Here is a 25,231-nt window from a genome sequence, read left to right as displayed (position 1 = left end):
CTCGTGCATGGTATGCTGCTCACTGGCCTCCTCAGCCTCTCAGCAGCCACCCTGCCTCCCTCTCAACCCACTCGCTCCCCGGTTGCCCCGGCTTCCCTCTTTTCCAAGCGCCCCTTCTCTGCTCGGCAGCCCGGTCTGTTCATTCCTCTGGGCAGGGAGCGCGTGAGCCCTGCTCTTGCCCCGTAGACAGAGCTCTTCCCCCAGCCGGCTTACCCACCCCTGTAGCTTCAGGTTCCATCTGTCTCCACGCCTGCGAGTCCCTGTTCTGTCATTCTAACCCAAACATCCTGCTGGAGTCCTAGACTAAAAAAAGCCCTCTGGCTTCTGGGTGTTACCCTGACCGTGAAGGGTGCTAACTCCTTTCCGAACAGTGGTGCCCTGCTTCCACTGACCCTCTCTCTGTGAGTGGCAGCCCCTCTAACCCGGAACTTAGGACATACCCCAACTCCTGCTCCATATAAGGAGCTCCCTAACCCTCTTGATTGGTCACCCACATGGCTTTCACGTTGGTCCTCTTTTCTCCTCCTGTATCCCAGGTCACTGGACACTGCTTTCCAAGCTCTCCCCTTGAATCCGTCCTGCAGCACTGGCAGAGTTTCCTGTCTGTGCCCCGTATGCTCTGATGGCCTCGGTGGCATCTCGTTGCCTCCGTGGTCACGTGCACACTCCTGAACAGGCACACACAACCCTTCTCACTCTTCCCCAGCTCACATCTCTAGCTTCTTCTCATCAGGTCCTGGCTTCACCCACTAGCTTCTTGGCCTCACTGAAGTTATTTAACTTTGAGCTTCAGTTTCTCATCTTTAAAAAGGAGTTACAGTGAGGATTAAGTGAGGCAGTGGCAGTGAGAGCTATAGTTGACTGGCCTGTGATGAGGGTTCTGTGAATGGGGCTCTTTGTAGCTCTAGTCACTCCCCAATTTGTACCGAGTCCCCCAACCACATCCTCACCCTCTGCTCACATTCACTAGAACGTGAAGCCCCCCTTCTCTGCCTGAGGCCCACTCCTTTGGGACTCCCGTTGCTATGTGTTGTCACCATCTGGCTCCAGCTCTGGTCACTTAGGCTGGGTGTTCTGCAGGGAGGGCCTGGGGTTGGCTCCTGCCTGCAAGGGCCTGGCAGGTGACCAGCACAAGCCCAGCTCTAGGACAGATATCTCTGAGCCCTGAGGATAAACGATTTACTGATTTTGGGCCCTGTCCTTGCAGACCTGCTTCTCAGGTCCGGGGAAACCTTTCTTGTTTGACCTTTCCTGCCACCTGAAAGCGGTGACCTAAGGGTAATGGCCCAGGATCCAGCTTCTGGGATGGCATCTGAGGGGGCCTCAGTCATCCCACTTGCTCAATAATCAGACTCTTTCCATCACTGCCTGACCCTGGTCCTGACCCTTGACCCAGTAGCTGATGCCCCTGGCCTGTACGGTTTAGAAGGGTGTGGAACTGTGCCGGGCACATTTGACAGGGGCGTCCCTGATGGAGTGGAATAGCCCCGAGCACTCAGCTTTTACAGGGACCTCACAGTTTACGCATCACCAACCGTTTACAAAGTGCTTTTCTGCCTTTGGTTGCACTTGACTCTCTTGCAACCATGAGAAGTAGGGCAGTTTGTGATTATCAGGCCTGCTTTACAGGCGAGTTAGGGAGTCACCCACCCGGGGTCACGTGGAGATCCGAGGCTGGGGATATCCCCTGGGACTGCATCTAGGGCCTTCTACTATCGCATCTGACTAAACTGGGGCCTGGGGAGAGGCTGGGCCCTGCCAGGGCCCCAGAGCGCCACAGCCTCGTCTTCTCCGAACCTCAGGCCCTCCCCTACCGTACCCAGAACTCCTCAGGTGTCTGCGGACTGAGCCCCATCACATGGCATCAGAGCGTGGCTGCCTGGAGCAAAAGCATGAGACAAGTGCGTATGCCCAGGCACGACCCCTGCTCAACAGGTGCTTTCTTCTCCAAAGTGACGTCACCTGCTGCCACAGCCTGTGCCTCTTGAAGGATTTGAACTTGAGACCCGGTGTGGGCCCCAGAGGAATGGGCACAAACTCAGGGAGAGTGGAAGTCAGTCAGGAGTGGGCAGCATCACTGGAGCCAAGACGGGGCTGACCACCAGGTGGGGACTCCAGACCACTGCTGTGGGCCCCACGCTCTGCCAAGTCGGGAAGGACCACTGGGACACCTCAGTGCTGCACTCATCCCACGGCCTGAGTGTATATGCCACCATCCCCATCACCGTGGAGGACCACTTGCCCACACTGTCCGCTGCTCAGCCAGACACCTGAGCCTGGATGCCAGCATCTGGCTGCAGAAAGAGGCCCACCGGCCCAGACAGGTGGGCCTGAGGGCTGCAGCCCCCATTCCGTCCTAGCACCAGCTGGTCTGCCAGGAGGGCCTGCTGCCAGCAACAGTCCCTTTTATCCGAACACTCTGGCACCCCTCAGGGGTAGTGTGGGTCTGAGGGACCCTCCAGTCTCCCACACCCATCACGGAAAATGGAAAAGACAAATTCTTTCAGTTTGGTGGGGAAACGGCTTTCCAGAGAGGCCTAGAGTCTTGTCACACAGCAGGTTCGGTTTTGGGATTACTGAGGCCAGAGCTAGGGGTCCCAGCCCTGGAGCATTTAGGTGGCCACCCCTTCCCCTCCCTTTCCCTCTCCCCCTCCCATGTCAGACCTGCACTGTAGTAGATCAGCCTGTGGACATTGTGGTCTCAGGACCCCTAGTTGTAAATGTCAGAGGATCTCCAAGAGCTTTTGTTTGTGTGGATTATTTATCAGTATTTGCCATATTAGATGTTAAGACCAAGAAAATTTTAAGTATTTATTAATCCACTTTAAAATAATTTTAAAATCCATTACGTGTTAACATAAACAACATTTTTTTTAATGGAAAATAATTATATTTTGTGAAACAAAAGCGTTCAGTGAGAAGAGCGGCCCTGTTTTACACTTTTACAAATCTCTTTAATTTGGGGTTTAATAGAAGGCAGCTGGATCCTCCTGTCTGCTTCTGTCTTTGGTCTATTGTGATATCACATCCTGATGCCTCCAGGAGACTCCCTGTATGTTTATGAGAGAACAGGAATGAAAAAGACCAAAAGCTTCTCAGTAATGTGAAAATGGCTTTGACCTTGCAGACCCCTGAAAGGGCCTCAGGGACCCTGAGGGTCCATGAAGCACGCCCGGAGGATCACCGGGAAGATGACTCTCCCTGGACCGTCTCTGTGCGCCTCACACACTGCCCAGGGCCCAGCGCTGCCTTCGCCTTCTCTGCAGCCTCTGAGTCTGCAGGAGGCAGCCTGGTCCAGTGGGAAGGCTGTGAGCCAGCCCCGGTTGGTTCCTGCCACCTCGTAAGCTGTGTGACCTGGGGCTTCGAGCACTTGATGTTCCTCAGCCTCTATTTCCTCATTCTTGCGGACATGGATAATTCCTCCTCAGTGGGTGTCAGGTTCAATGAGCTGTAATCAGTGTTTGTCTCCAGCACACTGCCTTCCCCAGGAGTGGGCAGAGAGGGGCAGGGTCGACAGTGCTGACCTGGACCTGCCCATAGGCCCCCGCTCCTCTGGATGGGGCAGCCGGAGAGAGGGGCCGCTGTTGGGGAGGGAGCCAGTCTAGACCTGATAATAGCCCCGCACCGGGTGTTTGCAGGGTGAGCCTCTGGCCCTCTAGGCTGCTGATTCCCAGGGTTACAAGGCAATGAGCAGGCAAAGGGGTGTGAGGCATGGCCTCTGCCTCTCACCAGCCAGGTTGGGGGTACTCTGCAGGTCACTCTGTTCAGCAGGGTTGAGTGACCTCACAGGGATCTGCCACCCGATGGTGAGGAGGGGGCTGGTGTGTGTGTTTGTAGGGGGCTGGTCTGGAAGTGGCCTGAAGTGAGCCCTCCCTTTAGCCCTTTCTTCTGTCTGCTTAAATGCTTTGCTTTGGGTAAGTCCTCTGTTTTGAAATCCTACTCAATCTTGTGCACTTCAGGGACACCCTTCAGGGGTCCCTGCAGGGTGGGGTTATCACCTCTTCTCTTCACTTTCCCCCTCCATTGACCTCAGCCAGTGGGGTCTGCAGGAGCCCTGCCTCACCGTCCTGATTCCTGCCACCCCCCAGCCCTTCTGACCCAGCCTCAGTTGCCCCCCTCCTCAGAGCCATGCCAGTGACCTGGGGAACACAGCTTCGCCTCCACGCAGCTGGCGCTTGCTCACATACCACCTGCAGCGGCCTTAGCCAGACCTCAGTTTCTCCGTGTATTTATTAAGGCCCTCTCTCGCGTTTTATTTTATCTGATTTGGCTTTTTGTGGCTTTCCTTCCTTTTGTACTAATGCTTCTCTCTGATCTTATTTGCATTCAAATTACCTCGCCAGGTGGTTCACCAATCAGAGGTAAGAATGCTGTCCGTGCATCTCGCCACGCCACGCCGTCACCACCACTCCATCCCGTCCCGTTCCGTCGTCACCTCCCCCATCCCCACCTCTCCAGCCTCCTCATCTCCAGCTCCGGCCCCTCAGCACCACCGGCCACCACACACATCCACTCTCAGCCATCCCCTCCTGTGACTCATCCATTCCAAGTCTGGATTGTGGACATAACTCGGCTCTTTCCCGCCTTGGGGCTGCAAGCCCACCGACCAGGCCTTCTAGGCCAGCCCCGCAGGCAGAAGGGGCTCTGCTGGCTCCTACAGGGAAGCCGGGCCCTGGTCTTCAAGGCTGGCCAGAGATGGAGAATCTTCCCATGAGGTGGGGGAGCATGACCAAGCCTTGCCTTCCATCTCAAGAACCTCCTTGGTCTTGGGGCCTTCAGTCATTGCTAGCTCCCCCTTCAACATCCAGCCCTGTGGTAGAGTGAGGCTCCCCCTGTAAATCTCTCAGTCCAGCAAACGCTGGGAAGGACTGGCAGTTAAGACTAACACAGAGGCTGGAAAGCCAACAGAAATCAACAGGGTCCTGGATAGCCTGACCCCCTGACCTGTGCTTTCATGCTGCAGGACCCTACATTCAGGGATTCCAAGCCCAGACTGGACTCAAAGATCCACGAAGAGCCATGTTCAAGTTTGACTCAACTTCGTGTCCTTTGAAAACTCAGTTTCTCTCTCGAAAGTCTGTTTCCTCCTGTTTAGGCTGAGGCCAGGGACCCACCTCATGGGGCATGATGACTAGAGCAGAGGGAGAGGATTGGGTATGGTCTGGCCCAGAGCAGACATCCTGTAAAATGGTGGCTTCTGTAGTGTTTGTATTCACATCGTTTTCTCCCCGCCTCTCAGTATCCTTGGGCACCTCTAGACCCTCAGAGTTCAGGGCCAGGCTGTTTTCAGAACAGAAGATGGGGCCAGGCCCCCACTGCCGGCTCATGGTGTTGGTTCCAGACTTGGGGGTTTCTGTGTGCAGTAGTCTCAGGGTCTGCGTGGGGTCCCCTGACCAGTCCTGGTTCTTAATGCAGGGGAGCCTCCTCCTCCACCCAGGATCCCACCCAGGTACCACTTCCTGCTCTCACCTGTGGCACCAGCTTCCAGGACTCTCCTCTACCCTCAGCTGAACTGACCTGCGTACAGCCCCCTCTCCCCTTGGCCAGGGGCCTGACCCCCATCTGCTTGAATGAGCGTTTTCTGTGACAGCGTCCATCCATCCCATAAACATGACCTGTTGGGTGCCCGTCAGGGCTGTTCTCATAGGAGCTGGGTATTTGGCATGTGTCCTGGGTCCTCATGCTCCCTGATGCTGGTGGGGAGGGCTGACCAGGACCACAGAGCAGGCCAGCCCTTTCTCCCTCTGCGTTGGGGTCGAGCCTAAGCATTGCTCTCCCCACCTCCCGTGTTCACAGCCCCTCCTGCTGCCCAGCATTTGGGTGATGAAAGAGAGGTATTGGGGGTGAAGAGGCTGTTACATGCTACAGCTCAGACCTGCAGTGGGACCCCGCCCCCTGGAGCCTGGGCCCCGAGAGCTCCTTGTGGCTCCTGTCCCATTGGGTCAGGCGGGATCAGGCAGTTCTGTCTGCGTCCTGTGTGGGTGTAACTGTCAGCCGGCCTGGGCTCTGGGAGAGGTAGGTCTGTGTAGGCAGGGGTTTCTGTCAGGCTGTGTCCTGTGGGGTTGTTAACTGTCCGTTGGAGCGTCCTGCGTGGGTGTGATTGTCTGTCAGCTTGTTCCAGGGAGCGGGTGTTGCTTGTGCCTTGGGGTGTTCTGTCACGACGGTTCGCCCGGTGTGCCCTCTCCAGCAGCAGTGTTCTTAGGCGCTTACTGCCCGGGCTGGAGGTGGCCAAGTTCTGGTTTCGCCCCCACCCCCCACCTCGCCCTTGCCTTGGCCTCCCCTACCTGGTACCTGGACCTGCCAGGACTGGTCCCAGCCCTTTCCTCCGCCCTCTGTGAGGGTCATTTTCAGCGCCCACCTTTTACCCCCACCCCCACGTCCCGGCTCCTATCTGTCCGTCTGCGGCCAGAGCAGCCCTTTCGGGCGCTGGCCCGAGTGGGAGCTGCAGCCTCCATTAGCCTCCTGAATTATGCAGGAGCCGCGGTGGGTCGAAGCACTTTAGCAGGGACCAGGCTGAGGAGAGGAGCCGGAATGGGTGGGGCTGGCGGGGGTGGAGGTGAGGGCGGGGAGGAGGGGTGCTGTGAGCAGAGGCTGCTGGGCACCAGGCCTGCCCGGCCAGCCCTTCCTTCCTGTGGGTTCTGGTGGGCGGTAGAATCTCAGGTCTTGCCCGAGGAGGGCATCGCACGCTCGTGGGTTCCAAGCTGCTCCCACCCACGCCCGGCTCCATGATGCTCTGATTGGGGATGCTCATTAGCAAACAGGCTCCAGTACTGTGTACTGGCCAGAGTGTGGCAGATGCTTGGTGGAGTTGGGGGATGGGGTGGAGTCCCTGGCCGAGCCCACAGGCCCGGCTAGACCTCGAGTGGGGAGGGCTTGCTATCTGGAGCATGACCTTCAGTTCTGTCCAGGAGGCCTCTGGGCTAGTCAGGGAGAGCTTCCCAGAAGCAGCACCTGTACCAGGTGTGGCCCTGATGCCTGCCACTTCTGGTCGACCCGAGCCTCAGGTGTTGTCGAGACCCCTCCTCAGGTTCCAGGCCAGACCGCCGTCTCTGTGTCCCCACAGGTGCCTTGCAGATTGAGAGCAGCGAGGAGTCGGACCAAGGCAAGTACGAGTGTGTGGCGACCAACTCTGCAGGCACTCGCTACTCGGCCCCTGCCAACCTATACGTGCGAGGTAAGGACTCAGGTGGTGCTCAACTCTGCCTGACTCAATGGAGCAAGCCGCAGTAGCCGGGCTCGCTGCCCAGAACCTTGGTGTGGACCATCGGGCTGCCATGGGCCTTGTCTCTCCTCCTTCACCTCTCTGCAGCAGCCGTAGCAGCAGCAGCAGCTCCCACTGGGCAAGCTCCTAACATCCACCCGACTTTGCCTTCCTCCCGCAGGCCCTTTGGGAACAGCTACTCTTGGGAGCATTTGTATCTCTTATAGGTCCTGCCTCATGGGCTTGGAGCCCCACGAGAGTCTAGAGCCTTTCGAGCAGACTGTGTGTGTGTGTGTGTATGAACATATTCACACCTGCCTGGTCGTCCTTGAGTCTGTCCTGCCCGGCCCAGCAGGGTGGGCTTCAGGCCAGGTGTACCTGCCTTCTGACCAGGTTTGCCTTGGCGCTTCCTGGGGGAGGAGCCAGGTGTGCCTTGTCATCAGCCAGGACCCTTGTGTAGCGGGGTGAGGCCCAGGCAGCTTTGAGCCCCTGCAGGTGGGCACCTCATGCGTTTGAGGTATTTCTCGCTGGGACTAAGCGGGTCACGTGTTCACAAGTCCAGGTGCCCAGCAGAGAGGGTCTGGGGCTGTTTTGGCCTGTCCAGTCTCTGTTATGCTCACAGCCCAAGGGGAACCAAAGCTGGCCACCTGCCCCTTCCTGAGAACACTCTGGTTTTGTGTGCACAGTGTCCAGGAGGGGCCTTTGGCACCCCTCCTACCTCTACCATCCCCCCAGTTAATCCTCCTTCACAGATGGGCGTCATGAAAAGTGAAACCGTCTCCCCTCCGGGGATTTCTAAAGGAAAGTGGATGCCGCTTCTTTGCAGTGATGATTTCATCACGCTAAGTGCTTAGTACAGCTTCACAGCGGGCGTCGTCTGCCTGTCCGCCCAGGCCAAGCGCGGGGCAGGGCGGACGCAGTGCCCTGTCCCACCTTTCAGGGCCACGTGGTCAGACAGACCAGAGAGAATTAGGCCATCAACCATGAGCTTATTAAGGGGCTGTGCTGTCAGGGCACAAGATCCCAAGAGGCCACAGGTGATGGGCAAATGGGGCTTCAGAGAGTGGCTGATGCCTCGTCAGAATTGGGGGCATGGGATGGGAGGTCCCCATTGGTCCCCTTCTCAGGTGTTCTGCTCTTCAGGGCTCACCGGAGCTGCCCCAGGGCCTGTCTTAAGGAGCAGCGTCAGGGCATGGAGGCCAGGAGCATGCAGGTCACCCAGATAGCCAAGATGAGTATGTCAGAAATTGCACGGCCTTCCCCCCACGCTGCCCCCAGCGGAGCTTCTGACCAATACACAAGGTCCTAATGAGTCCCCTCTGAGAGGAGCAACTGAACGACTCTCCTCAGAGACCTCCCTCCTCCACCCAGACTGTTCCAACTGCTGTGTGGGCCTGACCTAGCACTTCTTCCAGAAGACCATCGTGTTGAGACTGTGGAGTTTCGAGGCCTCAGCAGTGAAGTCCTTCACTGCATGTGGCTACACCAGGGAGAGGAGGGGCGGGCAGAGCTGCAGGCACCGTACTGAGGCAGGAGGCCCAGAGCTGGGGTGGCTGAGCTCCTCGTCGCCGTCTTGGCTGTGCGGCGTTCTCTGAAGTCACCGTCACGCTGGCCTCAGCCCGAGGTGGGACAGTAGGTCTCTTTGGATGAGCTGAGCTCAGCTGCTGTAGCTGGTGGCTCGGGCTCTGATCAGGGGGCTCTTACCTCCTTGTCTGTGGGAACTTCACTGTCTGCACGTGATGGGCTCAGGCAGGACTCTTAACTGGTTCCTGCCATGGCCCATCCCCCACTCCCACGGGTCTTCCTGAACTGCCTTCCCGGACCCATTTCCACAGGCCTTTTGGGCCGGGAACATGGGTGTTCCTTTAGTTCTAGCCCCACTTGCTGCTGCTGCTGCTGCTAAGTCGCTTCAGTCGTGTCCGACTCTGTGCGACCCCAGAGATGGCAGCCCACCAGGCTCCCCCGTCCCTGGGATTCTCCAGGCAAGAACACTGGAGTGGGTTGCCATTTCCTTCTCCAATGCATGAAAGTGAAAAGTGAAAGTGAAGTCGCTCAGTCGTGTCCGACTCTTCTCGACCCCATGGACTGCAGCCTACCAGGCTCCTCCGTCCGTGGGATTTTCCAGGCAAGAGTACTGGAGTAGGGTGCCACTGCCCTCTCAGAATCCTAAAATAGGGACAGCCTTGCTTTGGTTGTTCCTCGCTCTTACTGGCACACACACACATTCCTGTGGGGCCAGTCCTCAGTCCGTCCCTAAGACGTGTCTGATAGCCAGGCCCCCACCTGAATCCGTACCCACCCTGCTTTGCAGAGAGAGATTTGCCCTGTACCCCTAGGACAGAACCCTAAGCTGTGCTGCTAGGACCCTGGCATCTGGGGTCCACCCCCGCTCCTCATCATGGTCTTGGCAGAGCCCCTGCTTTCTGCCCCAGCAGTGCTGAGAGCCCCATCAGCCCTTTACTTTTCTGGGACAGCCTCTGTGGTGCTGGCCACCAGCTCTGTATCCTGAACCCCTCTTGGGGGTGGGCACGCATGGAGAAAGCCCCCAGTGCTGGCCTGTGCCCGCCTGCTTCCCGGCAGAGCGGTGGTAAAGTTTCCTTCCAGACAGGGCACCTGTCACCCTCCAGGCCAGTGGGAGGCCCGCCCTGGGCTCAGCCTTAGCATCGAGGTCAGTGGGGACACCAGCTCAGGGTTTCTCAACCTCAGCACCATTGACATTTGAGACCAAGTAACCCTACACTCTGTGGGGCTGTCCTGTGCATTTTGGGGTGTTTACCGACCCACTGGATACAATAGCACCCCCTGGTCACCGCTCACAGGGTCTCCAGACCTTGCCCAGTGTAGCTTGGGGGAATCCTCCTCCCCACCATTACGAAACACTCTTCAGATGGACAGCCTCACTCTGGCTCTTGTCTCCATCCATCTCTAACTCTCTTCTGCCACGTCCATGGGGCCCGAAGTCATGTCTCCTCCTCGGATTTGGCTCCAGTGTCCACCTCACACCCCTCCTCTGTCCCGCAGACTAGGGGCCCCCTCTCTCAGACCCTAAGTGGCTGCATTTCATAGGCCCGTGCGTGTAGAGCTCCCAGCCTGGTGCAGGGCACGCAGAAAGTGCTGGGCAGTCAGTAGCCGCTGCTGCCGCGGGGAAAACACCATGGGGGCTGCACCACCCAGTTTCGTCTGACTTTGCTTAGTTGCCTGCAGCTCCACCCACGGTCTAGCAGGCCCAGGCATGCCGGGTGGACCAGCCTCTCCATCCCACTACCTCCCCCAGTGACTCACTCTCTCCTTCCATCCACAGCGTCTCTCTCGTCTAGCTCTTAGGACGCACAGCTGCCAGGGACCAGGGAGGGGCCACGGTTTCCACTGAGCCTGGCCTGCTTGCCCCCGCCCTTCCCCACTTCTCTGCAGGGACCTGGCCGCTGGGCCGCAACTGTCTGTAAACGGGGCGACAGCTCCGTGGCTTCTCCCCACAGGCTCCAGACCAGCTTCCTCACACTCTGGGGCCGCGCAGCATGGGGCTTCCTCAAGGTGGCGGGGTTCTAGTGGCCCATGTGCCTCGGTGGGTTTGTGGGCTGGGTGGGCCCTGAGCTCAGTGAGTCTGTTTGAGCCTTGGGGTGCGCGTGAGGCATGGGGGCCTGCCTGTGCCACACTCCCACCCGTCCCTGTCCCGCCCTTTGGCACCCGGCACCTGCCGGCGGGACCCAGCCCTGTCCGCCCGTGTCCTCCATGAGTCCTGAGTCTTTTGTGAGCGGCGTGGTCCGCGCGCACCTGTGGGCACGTGTGTGTGCGTGGGGCACAAGAGTCTTGTCTCGTTTCCGTGCTGTGTGGGCAGATGAAGGTTGGCCTGTTTTTACTCTCTCTGTGTTTCTCCTTGTCTTTTTTTTATTCCCTCCTCATCCTCATCGCACTCTGCCATCAACCCAAACTCTCATCTCTCAGATCAGCGAGAAGGTTGGTCCTTTTCACTTCTTATCCATCTACAGTTCGTCCATCGACGGGATGCCCCCGTCAGTAGGGACCAGAGGGCTCGGTCAGCTCTTCGGGCTCACCCCAGTCAGGCCTGCCCACCCGTCGGGCTCTGCACTCCCATTGTTCGAGCCGGCAGGCGGGCAGGACCAGGGGTGGGTGGGCAGGTCCCCCTGCCCCGCATGTTTCTGCTGCTTGGGTCCCTGACCACCCCACGTGTCTGCATGTCCCCTTAGCTGGGCTCCCCTGCTGGGGAGGTTGGGTGGGCACGGTGCATGGCACAAGACTGGGCCCTGCCTTTGTGCCCAGGCCAGGCCAGCTGTCTGCTCCAGGTGGAGCTCAGAAGTGGTTGTGGGCTCTGTAAGAGCTGTAGGGCTTTATGTGCACCTGTGAGGCCTTCCACAGTTCCCCCCATCCCCCCTGCTTAAAATCCACATTTGCTAGCGCTCAGCTGAAACCGTTGGGAAGATGAAGGGGAAGGCTAATCTAGAATGAGCTCACCCCTCAAGATCCTGCAGCCCAGGGTGAACGTCCTCCAGGGTCTGCACTATTCTTGAGCACCTCCCCGAAGCTGGACGGACAGCAGCCATGCTGTGCCCACCGAGCTTAGTGTCGGGCAAAGGGTGAGTGGCGTCACCTTGGCTCACTGAGGAGGCGTCCCATTGACTGGTCTCTTCCCTCTCCAGCGAGATCCAGGTGAGGGCCTTCCCACCTGGTCCAAGCTTCCCACCTTCTCCCAGACAGCTGGCATTTCCCCGGCCCCACACTGGGTGCTGGGCATCATTTGACCAGGAGCTCACATCTGACCGAGCAGTCAGCTGCTGCTTAGAGCCATGTGTGAGCCTCGCAGCAGCCCTAGCATGGCCGTGGGTCGGGGAGGGCTTCCCGGAGACCTCGCAGCACCCCATTCCAGAGCAGTCTCACACCCTCAGGGCCAGGCCCCTACTCCTCGCCCTCAGTCCAACAGCAGGGGCCGAGGGGCAAGGACACAGGCGGCAGTCCTTCCTGTGTCCCTTGGTCTGAGCCGTCAGAGGAGGCGCTCCTGTCCACTGGGCGAAGCCCCAGGGAGCAGACCCGGGCCACCTGGTGTCCTGTGCATTCTCTTTGTGGGTTGGGTTTCCTCCACGAGGAGAGGGAGCCTGTCGGGAGGAGGACTGCAGCCTTGGCTCAGAAACCTGCCCTGAGCATCATCATATGCACTCCTGAGCTCTGGGGCATTTCAGTTACACCGTTTCGCTGACCGGGCAAATCTGCCTGGGGCGAGTTCAGAAAACGGTCATCAGCAGAGAGAGCCCAGCCTGCCACCGCCTCCCCCTGGGCCCCTCCCCCGCCCTCCCGGTCCCTTGTCCCTTCTCCTTTTACCATTCCATGGTTCCACCAAAAATAATATTTAATGGGAAGGCAGAAATGAGTTTCTAAATATTCCAGGGGGGATTTGCCGTGCTGGTAATTTGTTTGGTGCTGATAATTACATCTTATATTTTTCCAGCTTTACTTAAAACTGTGTGCCGAGTGCGCTGGCATTTAATTACTGCTCTGCGGCAGCCACAAGGTTATTTATTAAAGAGTTATTTTATCTTGATACGGTGGATCCTGCCCCTTATTCCCTCCTTAATGTTGTGTTATTTTCATCAGAGAAATTTCCGCAAGTGAATGCCGATTGCGGGGCTGCCTCCCCCCTGCGATTAGGCTGTCACTCCACTGAATGCCGATGCCTCCAGGCGCCGCACCGCCCTATTATAGGGGGTTGTCAGCTCAAATAATTAGACTTAAAAGTTACAGCTGAAATATAACCCAGAAATGGCAAGGCCCTGTTTTGGAAATTGTCTATAAAATGTCAGCAGTAAGGATGCTCGGGGAACAGTAATAGACCGTCATTGTTGGAGCTCAGGATTAGACCCTAGGTGCGTTTTTTCCCCGGCCCTGGTTTTTCCTTCCCTGCTGTTGCTGCTGTCAGTAGACCCGAGTCCAGGGCGAGTCCTGCCCCTTCTGGAGGCCTCGTGTCAGTGACTGCAGGGAGGCACCAGCCACTCCTGGCGCTTGGGACAGCGGGGTGACCATCCAGAACTCGGGACTCCACAGATACTCAGGGTCCCAGGAAGTGGTCACTTGCCTCTGTTACCCCCACCTTCTCTCTGTAGTCCTAGCCCCTACACCGTGGGGAAGATGAGTCTGCTCTGCGGCAAACCTGTCCAGGCTCTTTGTGTTGGCTGAAGCCCAGCAGGCCTGTGAAGGGACGTGCCCTGCTGGAGCGTGCCGTCCAGGAGTCCCTGGGCTTGAGGCCCTGCCCTGGTGCTAGGGGTGATCCTAAGGCTCACCTCTGACCTCTCACTCATCCTTAGCCCCTGGGGTTCTCCCTTCCACTTGCATCTGGAAGGGGGGAATTTAAAAATAAAAACAAACCCTTCTCAATGTTAGTTCCCCAAGGGCCCTTATTTCCTAATAGTGGCGAGAACACCTTGTCCTCCGGGACTGTTTGAGGTAAAGTCCGGTCAGTTTTCTTCACAGCTTAGGTTGAGACCTAAGGTTTATCCACCAATGACCTACTTCCTTCCCCTGGGGCTCTTTGTTCTCATTTCCAGGGACCTGATCGGGTCCCAAGATTCTGCCACTGACCACCGTCAAGCTGGCAGGTGTGTCCCTGACACAGGCTTGAGGCCCATCCTCATGCCAACTGGAGAGTGTTCTCCCGGCAGCCTCAAGAGACCCAGAAGCTTCTTCATGGAGCCGCCTGGGTCTCTCTTTTCACCCTGTGAGCCAGGGCTCAAAGGGCCCTGAGCTTTTCATCCCACGGACCTGCTTCCAGTACGTGTATAAACACGTCCCTGAGTGTCAGCTGTCAGTTCCCGCCTCTTTAACTGGGAGGTGCCGGCATCCACAGCGTGGAAACCCGCAGCCCAGAGGAGGTGCCCGAGAGTGGTTCTCTTCCCCCCAGACCCATTCGGATGCCCATGAACAAGGAGGAGACGGGGAAGCCACTGGCAGAGAGGAGAGGCAAGGACAGAGTTGGTCAGTTAGGACCGTGGAGCCTTTTTGCCTTAGCCAGGCTACAGAGGGGAGAGGCGAGGAGAGAGCTGGTCAGTTAGTGAGCCTTTTTGCTTTAGCCAGGCTACATCTCCACCAGCGGGTATGCCGCTCCTCATGACCTGTGCCCCAGGTTCAGCACCAGAGCCCAGGGAGTGCCTGCACCATGTCCGAGCCTCCCAGCCTTTTGCTGTTTGTGGGGAGTGCTCAAAGGAAGCTCTTTGTCGTGGCTTTCTCCTGCCAGCCGTGCCCCCAGGGTCCACCTGTGCCCCTGCCGCACAGCACTGCTCTGCCACCCAGTGCAGACTCCCGGCTTTAGGACAGATGACGCCAAACATGGAAACTCTTGTCTTACAAAACTGAAAGTAGAGAAGTAGATTTGGCGTCAGGCACGGCTGGATCCAGGTGTTTAAACAGTTCGGTCAGGCATTCTTCTGTCTCTGTCTCTACCTCTGCTCTCCTCAGTAGCTCCTTTGTTCTCAAGCAGGTCCTGTCGAGTATTGTGAAAGGTGGTCCCCAGCCTCCCACCCCCCAGGTTAGAGACCAGAAGTGGAGAGGAAAAGCCACGTGTCTTAATAGTTTTCGCAAAAGGCCAAAGGTTCTACCTCTCGAGCCACATCTGGGTCGCATAGCCCATGAACCAAAAATGGGGGCTGAGATGGTTCTCCTAAGAAGATGGGGTTGCCAGTTCTGGGAGGAGACACGCTGACACCACAGTGAGCGCGGGGCACCGAGGGAAGTAGACGCGGCCCCTGGCGCTGGCTGTGGCACTGGCGGTGCTTTGGCTCTGACTGGAGGCCTCGGAGGGAGGCAGTGTGGGTACAGTTGAGGCTGAGTAAAATGAGGGCTGAGGAGTCATTCAAAGCTCGGTGTGAGAGTTTTTAACCGGGCAGGTAACGTGAACAGATAAGGATTTGTGCCGGCTGTTTGTGGAGGGCCAGTGACCGGGTCGGGGGATGACCAGAGCAGGAGGAGCAATGGAGAACACAGCACAGCAATCCAGGGAAGGATGGTGGCTTGGACTTTGGAAGTGGCATTCACCTGTGGACCTGGCAAGAAATTAGAGTGTTGGAAAGCTATCTTAGGTGGTGCTTTAGCAGGACCTGGTGATTTGCTGGATGTCTGGTCTGTGGGTTGCAGCTTTGACCTCTGTGTAATGAGGTCACAGGTTGGACCAGGTGGTGTCTGCAGTTACTTCCAGCTCTGATTCCATGCTTTTGGGCTGAGCGAGCAGCAGTCTGGCATCTGTGGTGGAGATGTTCCCGATGTAGCACCATGGGTCCTTTGCATGCCTGGGCTCCCCAGCAAGGACCCTCAGAGACCTGCACCCTGAGTGATGCCCTCTGGGTCTAATCTTAGCCTCGCTGCCTGCCTTCTTCAGCCCTGCGTGTAGGGGTGCCCAGGAAGGACACACCCCAGCCTCTGCCCACCAACTGCATGCCCTGTTTGCATGCCAAGCATGTCTGCCCATGGCTAGGTTTTGCTTGCCTTCCCTCCTTCTGCATGTTCCGAATGTCTTTACCAAGCTCGAGACTTTGGCAGGCGGGGTGGGAGGGGGGTCCAGGCTGCACCTTGAACTGAGAAGCGCAGAACAGCTTCTTTCCCGGGGAGCCCAAGGTTGGAGGTTGTGGCCAGGCACAGCCACCCTCCCCCTTGAGACCCTGTCCATTGGTGCCGAAAGCCGTCTGCTTGGCACCCTCATCATGTTACTGCCATCGTCATGCCCATCCTGCCCGCGGACCACGTCCCTGGCCCGCCCAGAACTCTGGCCCCTGTCCAGTCCCTCCTGGAAGCAGCCCCTCCTCTTGGGTTCTCAGGCTCTGCCAGGCTGAGGTCCTGGGAGGTGGTCCTGCTGCTGCCCTCATCTCTTCCCCGGGGATCACAGCCTGGAGGTGGAGGCAGTGGCCTCAGAGAAGGTGGCCACGTCACTTCCGGGCTGACCCTCTGCCCTGCCCGAGTCCTGCTCTGAGGACCCTCCACCCTAGGGTGCCTGGATCTCTCGCACTAGTGCCCCAGCTAGCCCTGCTGGAGACCCTCCTTGGTGGGGGCAGGGGTGGGAGCAGGTAGAGGTGGGCACTGGAGAGCAACCTGGGATGTGGCCCCTACAGGCCTTGCACTGATTCCCCTGTAATCCTGGGCCTCAGTTTCCTAGGCTGTAAAACGGGAGCTTGGTTGCAGAATCTCTCGTGTTCCAGACATTCCCTGAGAGCGGGGGCTATTCTGGCCCCAAAGCAGAATGGGTGGGGGTCAGCCAGGGCCCAGGAACCCCACCCCTTGGCTCTGACGAGAGGGGCTTCTTGGACGAGGGGCCCCTGCCCTTCCACCCGCACACGTGCCCTGCCCGGCCTGTGAGCGCCTCTCTCCCTCCTCCCGCAGTGCGCCGCGTGGCTCCGCGTTTCTCCATCCCTCCCAGCAGCCAGGAGGTGATGCCGGGCGGCAGCGTGAACCTGACGTGCGTCGCCGTTGGCGCACCCATGCCCTACGTGAAGTGGATGATGGGGGCCGAAGAGCTCACCAAGGAGGACGAGATGCCGGTCGGCCGCAATGTGCTGGAGCTCAGCAACGTGGTGCGCTCCGCCAACTACACTTGCGTGGCCATCTCCTCCCTGGGCATGATCGAGGCCACGGCCCAGGTCACCGTGAAAGGTGAGCCTCACTGGTGTGCTGGCCATGGCCCGTGGCCTTCCCTGGACTGGGCGGGGAAGGGGGGCGTGACTGCCGGGAGATGGGTGGGGCTGAGGGTTGTTACCCTGCTGGTGCCTGGCCCTGGGGGTCCTCCTGGCCCTCAGTGGTGGACGGAAGGCTTTCTGTCAGAAACTGGCTTAAATATTTGAGCTAACAGGTGCTAGGTCCCTGCGGGGCAGATGCCGTGCTGGTTAGGAAGCACAGGTTATATTGTTCAGGTGGCGTCACCCTGGCAAATAGATTCTCGTGTTGTTCCCATTTTATAAGTTAGGAAACTGAGGCACAGAGTTACAGGGAAGTAAATGATGGAGCAGGGACTTGAACCCTGGGGGTCTGAATCCACCACACACCCCTCTAACCATAGAACTGGACCCTCAGCTTTCCCAGCCTCCCAGAAAGAAGGGTGGGAAACAGTAGCCAAGGCAGGTGGGTTCTCTCTGCCCTGGCCCTAGGACAGCCACATGTAGACCAGACTCCTTGGGGCGCTCTGCTTCCAGTCTTCCCTCTGATAACACCCCCATTCTGCAGCGTGAGTCCTCTGTTTAACAGAGCAGCATCACATTATAGAAGGGAGAAACACCCTGCGGTGGCTTCTGACTGCTTTTAAGATAAAGACCAGGATCCGCACTGCTGTGACCTGAGCAGGCTGACAGTCCCAAGTGTCACCTGCTCTCACCCCACCCTTGCTGTCACTGGCTCCACCTCGCTCTCCAGGTCTCAGTCCTGGGAAGCTTTCCCCAATCACCCCATTCAGGGACACCCTGGACTTTTCTCCATCTCAGCACCCTGCTTTCTGCTGCATTACACATACCAGAGCCACGATCATTGCTCGCTGATCGCGTCTCTCTCGCACTGGTGTATGAACCCCATGAGCGCAGCGACGTGACCGTGTAACAGCACGTCCTCAGCCCTAGCGCAGTGCCTGGCGCCCCAGCAGCACTCAGTTTGTGAGTGCCTGTTGTTCGGGGATTGGCTGTGGACCTGGGACTTCTCCCCTCCTTTTGAGCCAAGCCATGGTGTCCGTGGGGCCAGCAGCCCCATCCGTCTGTCTCAAATCCAGGATCATTCCCTGAGGAAATCCCTTCCCTCTCCCCGCCCCTGTTACACACACTTGCCAATGGGTGAGCCCAGATGCACTGCAGAGGCCTGTGTGTCTCCCATCTGCACGGGCCCAGGCAGGCCACCTCTGGGTCCGTTTGCTCAATGAGCCACCAGGGCTGGTGTGAGGTCCAGGGAGTCCTAGAAGTGACTTAGGTGGACACCGAATGACCCAAGGCCCCTGCAGGCACTGACGGGCCTGGCCACCAGCCCCCGCTACCAGACCTCAGTGGTCACCGAGGGCTTTTCAGGCGATTCTTTGCAGGGGAGGGCTGTGGGGGTGGGGTCAACCACACTCTGGTTGGATGAACCCCAGGGCAAGGTCAGCTCCTGGGGTCGTGACCTCAGGCAGCCCTAAGCCTTCCACTTTGTCCCCAGCCCTGCCGAAGCCTCCAATTGACCTTGTGGTGACAGAGACAACTGCCACCAGCGTCACTCTGACCTGGGACTCTGGGAACTCAGAGCCTGTATCCTACTATGGCATCCAGTACCGCCCAGCGGGCGCGGAGGGCCCCTTCCAGGAGGTGGACGGCGTGGCCACCACCCGCTACAGCATCGGCGGCCTGAGCCCTTTCTCAGAGTACGCCTTCCGTGTGCTGGCGGTGAACAGCATCGGGCGCGGGCCGCCCAGCGAGGCGGTGCGGGCGCGCACGGGGGAGCAGGCGCCCTCCAGCCCCCCGCGCCGCGTGCAGGCACGCATGCTAAGCGCCAGCACCATGCTGGTACAGTGGGAGCCGCCCGAGGAGCCTAACGGCCTGGTGCGGGGCTACCGCGTCTACTACACCCCCGACTCCCGCCGCCCTCTGAGCGCCTGGCACAAGCACAACACAGACGCCGGGCTCCTCACCACTGTGGGCAGCCTGCTGCCTGGCATCACCTACAGCCTGCGTGTGCTGGCCTTCACTGCCGTGGGCGACGGCCCCCCCAGCCTCACCATCCAGGTCAAGACGCAGCAGGGAGGTAGGCGCAGGCCAGGCTGGATGGTACCCCCCTCCCTCGGGCCGTGAGCCGGGGGGTGGTGGGGGCGGTCTTTGGGATGATGAAAGCCCGTATCTGCACACACAGCCACTGGGGAGGCAGGGTGGGGGTTGGGTGAGGCCCTGCCTCCTTCCGCTGGGGGCCCCTGCCCTTGGGGGATTGGTGAGGCTGACGGCGCCTGGCTGGGGTATTGCAGTGCCTGCCCAGCCCGCGGACTTCCAGGCCGAGGCGGACTCAGACACCAGGATCCAGCTCTCATGGCTGCTGCCCCCGCAGGAGCGGATCGTCAAGTATGAGCTGGTGTACTGGGCGGCAGAGGACGAGGGCCAGCAGGTGAACACCCAGCAGTGTGGAGGGAGGGGGGCTGCTCCCGGTCCTGGGGGTCCGTGCTGGGCTCTCCTAGGCAGGCTTTCCTGGATTCTGGGGTCGTGGGGACACAGCCCCTTGAGGCTCTGGGACCCTTGCTGGCCTGTGTGGTTCTGTAGTCTTTGTCACCCCTGTGCTGGGGACAGAGCTCCTAAGTCCGTCCTGGGTCTCCTCGGCTCTGTGGCTCTCATGGCACCAGCAGAGCCCTTAAGTTCCCCAGGCCACCATGTCCGTGGTGTTCCCATGCCCATGTGGTCAGTGAGGTGCCCTTGCATGGGCCACGTGGCCACATGGCAGGGAACCAGCCCTGCAGCTACAGTGGGTCTGCAGGGATCAGCCACAGCCCGTGTTGGGGGTGACCTCTGAGTGACCTTTGAGGTCAGGGTGGTCAGTGAGTGCTCTTTGCTCTTCCAGCACAAGGTGACCTTCGACCCCACGTCCTCCTATACCGTAGAGGACCTGAAGCCCGACACACTGTACCGCTTCCAGCTGGCTGCCCGCTCTGAGCTGGGGGTGGGAGTCTTCACCCCCACCATTGAGGCTCGCACAGCACAGTCCAGTAAGTGTCTCCCAGAGCCATGGCTGCTACAGCTAGGCGGGTGTACACACATGCACACCCTTTCCCCTCGACCAGGCAGGTGGTCAGTTCCGCTGGGCCCTGGGCTCAGTCTGGATCCCAAGTGAGGGACAGGTAAGTGCCCTCTAGTTTGCATCCAGGCGGCTGCTGCCCTCGCTGCTCCCTGCCCACCTCCTACCTTCCCTCAGCCCTGCCCCCGCCCAGGTAAGTTCTGTGTCTCCTCCCCCACCCGCTCTGTGCTGGTCACATTAGCCCGCAGCCACCCTCCATCGAGGGACCACTGTGCTCGCTGTGTTTCCGAGCTGCTCCAGCGGCGTCTTCCCTCCTGTATCCCCACATCTCATCTCCCTGTTACCCATATTCCTGCCTCCTGCCCCCTCCACGAGAGTCCCTGTGAGCCAGGCAGTCTCACTGAGCCAGCCGCACGGGGGGAGATGAGGCCGCACCGGGGCCGTGTGGCACTCGCATGTTGGACTGTGCATGAGGCTGTGTGTGTACGCATTTAGGAGTGCTGCGTGCAACTGTGTTCCTGCGTGAGACTGATGCCGTGAGTGTGTCCATGTCTGAGCACCCAGCTGTGCAGCCCCTGAAGGTGTCTGTCACTGTGGCTGGGTCTGGGTGTGTCCATTGGCTGTTCTTAGGATTGGGACCCAACCAGTGTGTCTCAGGGTGTCTGGCTCTCTGCACCTCTCCCTCCCGGCGACAGATTGCAAGCCCATGGGCTCTCTACTCACATGGCCACAGTGAGCCATCATCTGTGAGGTTGCCTGTGATAATGGGGCCAAGTATGTGTGGCTGGTTGGGGTCATGGCATTGAGACAGCACGTGTGATGACATGTCATGGTCCTGTGAGGCCCCTTTTGTCACATGGGATTGTGTGAATGTGCCGTGTGTGACTTGGTGTTCCTGGATTCATTCTACAAGCACCTGCCACACTCCTGCCGGGGCCCATGCACCCTGCTGGGAGTAGCACAACCATGACGTGGCCTCTGCCCGCGGGGGTCCTTGTCTAGTGGGGAAGACAGATATTAAACCCACAATTACCCAAATGAGCTTTTAATTATATTTGTGTAAAGTGCCGTGGAGGAAACAAACAGTGGAGAGAAGATGTGACGGGAAGCTGGTGTTATCTGAGGGGTCAAAGGGGCTTCCTTGGGTGACACGGAAGCCCTAGGCAGGGGGTCAGCAGGTGCCAGAGACCTTGAAGCAGGAAGGCGCCTGGTTGTGGTCAGGGTGAGCAGCCAGCCAGTATGGCCAGAGCAGCCCCCTGACGACAGCATCAGGGCTTTGGGGACAGGAAACAGTAGAGCTGCCTAGCTAAGGGTGAGAATGCGCGGAACAGCCCAACAGCACGCTGGAGACGGGAGGCGGTGTGCGTCGTTCTAGGTAAGTGGTGGCGGCTTAGGGGAGCTGGAGGTGGGGGTCGGGGGTGGTTTTGAGAGCCGTCTGGGATCCCGCTGGCCAGGCTTCGTGACAGATTAGGTGTGGGGATGGGCTAAGGGAGAGGGGTGCCTCGGGTGCAGCCTTGTACATGGTGTGCAGACCTGGGAGGAGAGTGGTGCCACTCACTCCCTGGGATGGGAAGTGAGACAGAAGCAGGCAGGAGCGGCACGCCTGGTGCAGAGGCCCCCAGGCTCGGGAAGCTGTGTGCCATCCGGGCGCTGATGCTTGGCGGGTGGCCGGGATCCAGAGCTGGGGCTGGAGTTCAACTGAGAAGGACGACCAGGGATGGGAGGGACTCCAGAAGATGGTGGTGTCTTGGAGGTCAGAAGAAGAGAGTTTCAAGAAGGAGACCAGATGTTGCTGCTGAGTGGTCAGGGCCAGAGCGTGACCACTGGGTGTAGTAATACGCAGGGGTGGACCTGGTGTGACGGGCTGAAGCCGACTGGAGACCCAGGAGGCTTGTGTGGGAGACACGGAGGTAGAGACAGAGGCTTAGCTGAGAAAGGGGACACCGCAGCTGGTGCAGTAGGGGAGGCTGTGGGGCCAAGGATGGGATGTAGGAAGACTAAGATGGGGAAATCTTGAGCACACATAAACGTCATTGGAAATGTGTCCACGAGAAGTAGACAGTGCGGAAAAGAGGATAGTTGGCACCTTGGGAAGTGAGGAAGAGGGCAGAGCACAGGCAAGGGGAGAGACTGGCCTTGGACAGGAAGGTACTCCCTTCCTTCCTGGGGTGGGGGAAGGAGAAACCCGCAGCCAAAGCTGGCCAGTTGGTGGGTTTGGTACCGAGAGCTGCAGGAGCTGCTGTCGGGAGGTCTTGGTTTTCTCTGCAGAGGAGGAGATGGGATTATCTGCCGAGAGGAAGGGAGGTTTGAGGAGCGTGGAGGAGGTGGAAGGTGTTTTACGTCAAGCGGCATGGTAGGGGGTGGCGGGCAGAGAGCAGAGGCCAGCCGACAAGCGTGGATCGTCCCGGGAGCCATGGGCACTCACAGGGCTCTCACCAGCCTTGGCAGGTTCTTCTACCTGCCCCGTGTGCTGCCTTGAAGGGGGTGGGGGATGGGGTCATTCAGAACCTGCCGCAGGCTAGGCAGGAGCTCAGAGTTTGGCGTGTTGGTATGAGTGGTGAGCGTCTAAGCTGAATAGCAAGGGCAGTGAGGATGGTAGGTCAGCAGATGGGGACCCTGGGGCTGCAGGGCAGGCAGTGGGCTGGGGACCCTGAGCAGCTGAGCTGGGCCATGAGGCGAGGGCCTGTCAGGGGGTGTTGGAGGCCAGTTGTAGAGAGAGTGGCAGTGTCTGGGGCAGGACGCCCGCAGTGCAGGGAGGAGAAGGCTCTGAAGGTGAGGGACTTGGGAGCCAGTGGGTTGAGGGGCTGCTGGCATCCTGGGCAGGGTGGTAACAGAACTCACGATGAGAACACCCCCGTGATGACAGCGGAGTTCTCAGTGGGACTGGGGTCTGGGAATGATGAGTGAGGGCCCCTCTGATGGGTCCTTTCCCTTAGACTGCCCCGGGGGCTTTGCACCTTGGCCATAGACACCCTGTCCAGGCAGACACAGGCTCAGGCCGCCTCGCGCCACAAGAGCCATCAGGTCACTTGTCCTGAGAAGGGGGAGAGCTGTGGGCACAGCCATGAGTGGTTGTAGGCGTGAGCAGGGATGAGGGTGGCATGGCCTCTGTTGCTTGTGTGTGTCTGATGCCGTGTGTGTTTCGTATGAGACGGTGGATGTGTGAGGCGCTGCGTTAGAGGCCTGCGTGTGTGTCTGTGTGCGTGTGTGGAGAGCCTGTGGTCCGGCGGGAGAGCCGGGCTGTCTGGTGGCCAGTGGCGGCAGCTTGCCTGGAGGGGCCCCGGGAATAACCACGCCACCCCCCCCGGGGAGTAGCCCGCCTGGGTGAGTCTCTGTCCTCCGTGACCGGTTACTGTGCCTGTGGCCCCCCACCCTCCATCTGCCTGCTTCCCCCCCATTTGTCTCCCCCAGCCCCCTCCGCACCCCCCCAGAAGGTGACGTGTGTGAGCGTGGGCTCCACCACCGTCCGGGTAAGTTGGGTCCCGCCGCCGGCCGACAGCCGCAACGGCGTCATCACCCAGTACTCGGTGGCCTACGAGGCGGTAGACGGCGAGGACCGCGGGCGGCACGTGGTGGACGGCATCGGCCGCGAGCACTCCAGCTGGGACCTGGTGGGCCTGGAGAAGTGGACGGAGTACCGGGTGTGGGTGCGGGCGCACACGGACGTGGGCCCCGGCCCCGAGAGCAGCCCGGTGCTGGTCCGCACCGACGAGGACGGTAGGCGGCGCTGGGGACAGGCGAGGGGAGGGGCGGGGGACAGGAGAGCTGCCTGCTACGGGTGAGGATGCACGGGACAGCCCAGCAGGACGCTGCAGGCAGGAGAGGCTGTGCCTCGGTCTAGGCAAGAGGTGTCCCCACCGGACACCCAGGGCTCAGCCTCCCGAGCGCCTCTGGGGGACTCCCCATCTTCCCAGTACAGGCTTAATGGCCCCGCCTGGGGAGATGGAGCTCGTGGGACAGCCTGTGCCTGAATCCCAGCCCCGGAGCTCCCCAAGCAGGGGAGCCTCAAAAGGCTGAGGCCAAAGAGGGCGAGAATCAGAGAGACTGGTTCTGGAGACACTAGTGAGGCTCACCTCACTAGATGTCACGGTGACGCGGGGCCCAGAGGAGACAGCACAGATTGTGCTGACTTGGGCAGGTCGAAGGCCTGGTGCCCCACCTCCCACCTTGGTCCTCCTCCCCACTGAGTGAGGCAGTCCTGGGCCCAAGGGCTGCAGAGTCCCAGGCTCTTCCCCGTGCAGGTGGAGGGAGCCCTCCACGTTCCTCTGCAGGACAGACAGTCTAAGGCAACCGCATCAGGGGCAGTGGGGTGCGGAGGCATGGCACTGCAGCTGTGCTGTGCCCGCCTGACTTCCTTCTCCACGCACCTGACTTCCTCCTCCTTCTGGTCCCCAGTGCCCAGTGGGCCACCGCGGAAGGTGGAGGTGGAGCCGCTCAACTCCACTGCCGTGCGCGTCTCCTGGAAGCTGCCCGTCCCCAGCAAGCAGCATGGCCAGATCCGCGGCTACCAGGTCACCTACGTGCGGCTGGAGAATGGCGAGCCCCGCGGCGCCCCCATCATCCAGGACGTCATGCTGGCCGAGGCCCAGGTGTGCCCCCGGGAGGTGGTGGGGTCGGCAGGCAGGCGGGCGAGACCATCACATTCCACTTCCTCTTTGGAACCCAGCTTCGCTCCCCTCCCCTGCCTGCTCTCAGAGGGCCGGTGACACCAAGACATGCTGTGGCATTTGGGGAAGCGCTGAGACCAGGAGGTTAGGGCCAGATGCCAGGATCACTCCCTTCTCTGTCTTGGGTCTGCCCGAGCTGTCCCAACCCAGGCTTGGCCAGCCCCACCTGCCCTGGTGGCAGTCCGAGCCTGGCAGTCACCTCAGTGGCTCAGCCACTGGTGCCAGCAGTGCAGAGCTCTGTCGGCACGTACCCAGGCCTCAGCCCAACACCCCAAGCCCTCCCTGGCGGCTCGCAGGAAATGCACCCGCTGTCTGTTAGGCTGGGTTTTCGAGCTGTGCCTTCCTCCTCTCACAGCCGGGGCGGTCACCTCCCCCATTTGGCTGTTGTCCTGGCAGAGTTCCGTGAATCGGGCCAGGCTGATGTTTGCTCTCAAGGGCTGGGCTTACGGCCCGTCTCACTCACACCTCTACACCCTTCCGTCCTCAGGGGATGGTGCTTCTGCCCAGGAGCTTGGGGTGAGGTTCCTGGGGTATTCTCAGCACTGTTTGGCTATCCAGGAGAACCTGGGGCACTGGGAGACTGGGCGAGCGGGCCAGAACTTCCCAGGAAGGGGTGGCTGAGCTCAGATATGAGACCAGGTCTCAGGATTCCTGG

At 59.6% G+C, this 25,231-nt stretch overlaps 1 protein-coding gene across 9 annotated transcripts in view; it reads left to right on the top strand.

Moving 5' to 3' along the window:
- Positions 1–25,231, top strand: part of PTPRF (protein tyrosine phosphatase receptor type F) — an 84,161-nt gene that overhangs the window by 36,810 nt on the left and 22,120 nt on the right. For 5 of the 9 annotated variants that reach the window (XM_061412226.1, XM_061412224.1, XM_061412229.1 and 2 more), the window contains exons 7-13: positions 7,064–7,174; positions 16,571–16,840; positions 18,356–18,937; positions 19,152–19,288; positions 19,736–19,880; positions 23,321–23,626; positions 24,305–24,498. In XM_061412226.1, the coding sequence (XP_061268210.1) occupies positions 7,064–7,174; positions 16,571–16,840; positions 18,356–18,937; positions 19,152–19,288; positions 19,736–19,880; positions 23,321–23,626; positions 24,305–24,498 (1,745 nt within the window). The remainder of the gene's footprint in view (positions 1–7,063; positions 7,175–16,570; positions 16,841–18,355; positions 18,938–19,151; positions 19,289–19,735; positions 19,881–23,320; positions 23,627–24,304; positions 24,499–25,231) is intronic. The other 4 variants (XM_061412231.1, XM_061412228.1, XM_061412230.1 and 1 more) reach the window with 1 other exon arrangement.

Source organism: Bos javanicus, chromosome 3, assembly GCF_032452875.1.
Source record: "Bos javanicus breed banteng chromosome 3, ARS-OSU_banteng_1.0, whole genome shotgun sequence".
Classification (NCBI taxonomy): domain Eukaryota; kingdom Metazoa; phylum Chordata; class Mammalia; order Artiodactyla; family Bovidae; genus Bos; species Bos javanicus.
This window is presented reverse-complemented; position numbering and strand designations above follow the sequence as displayed.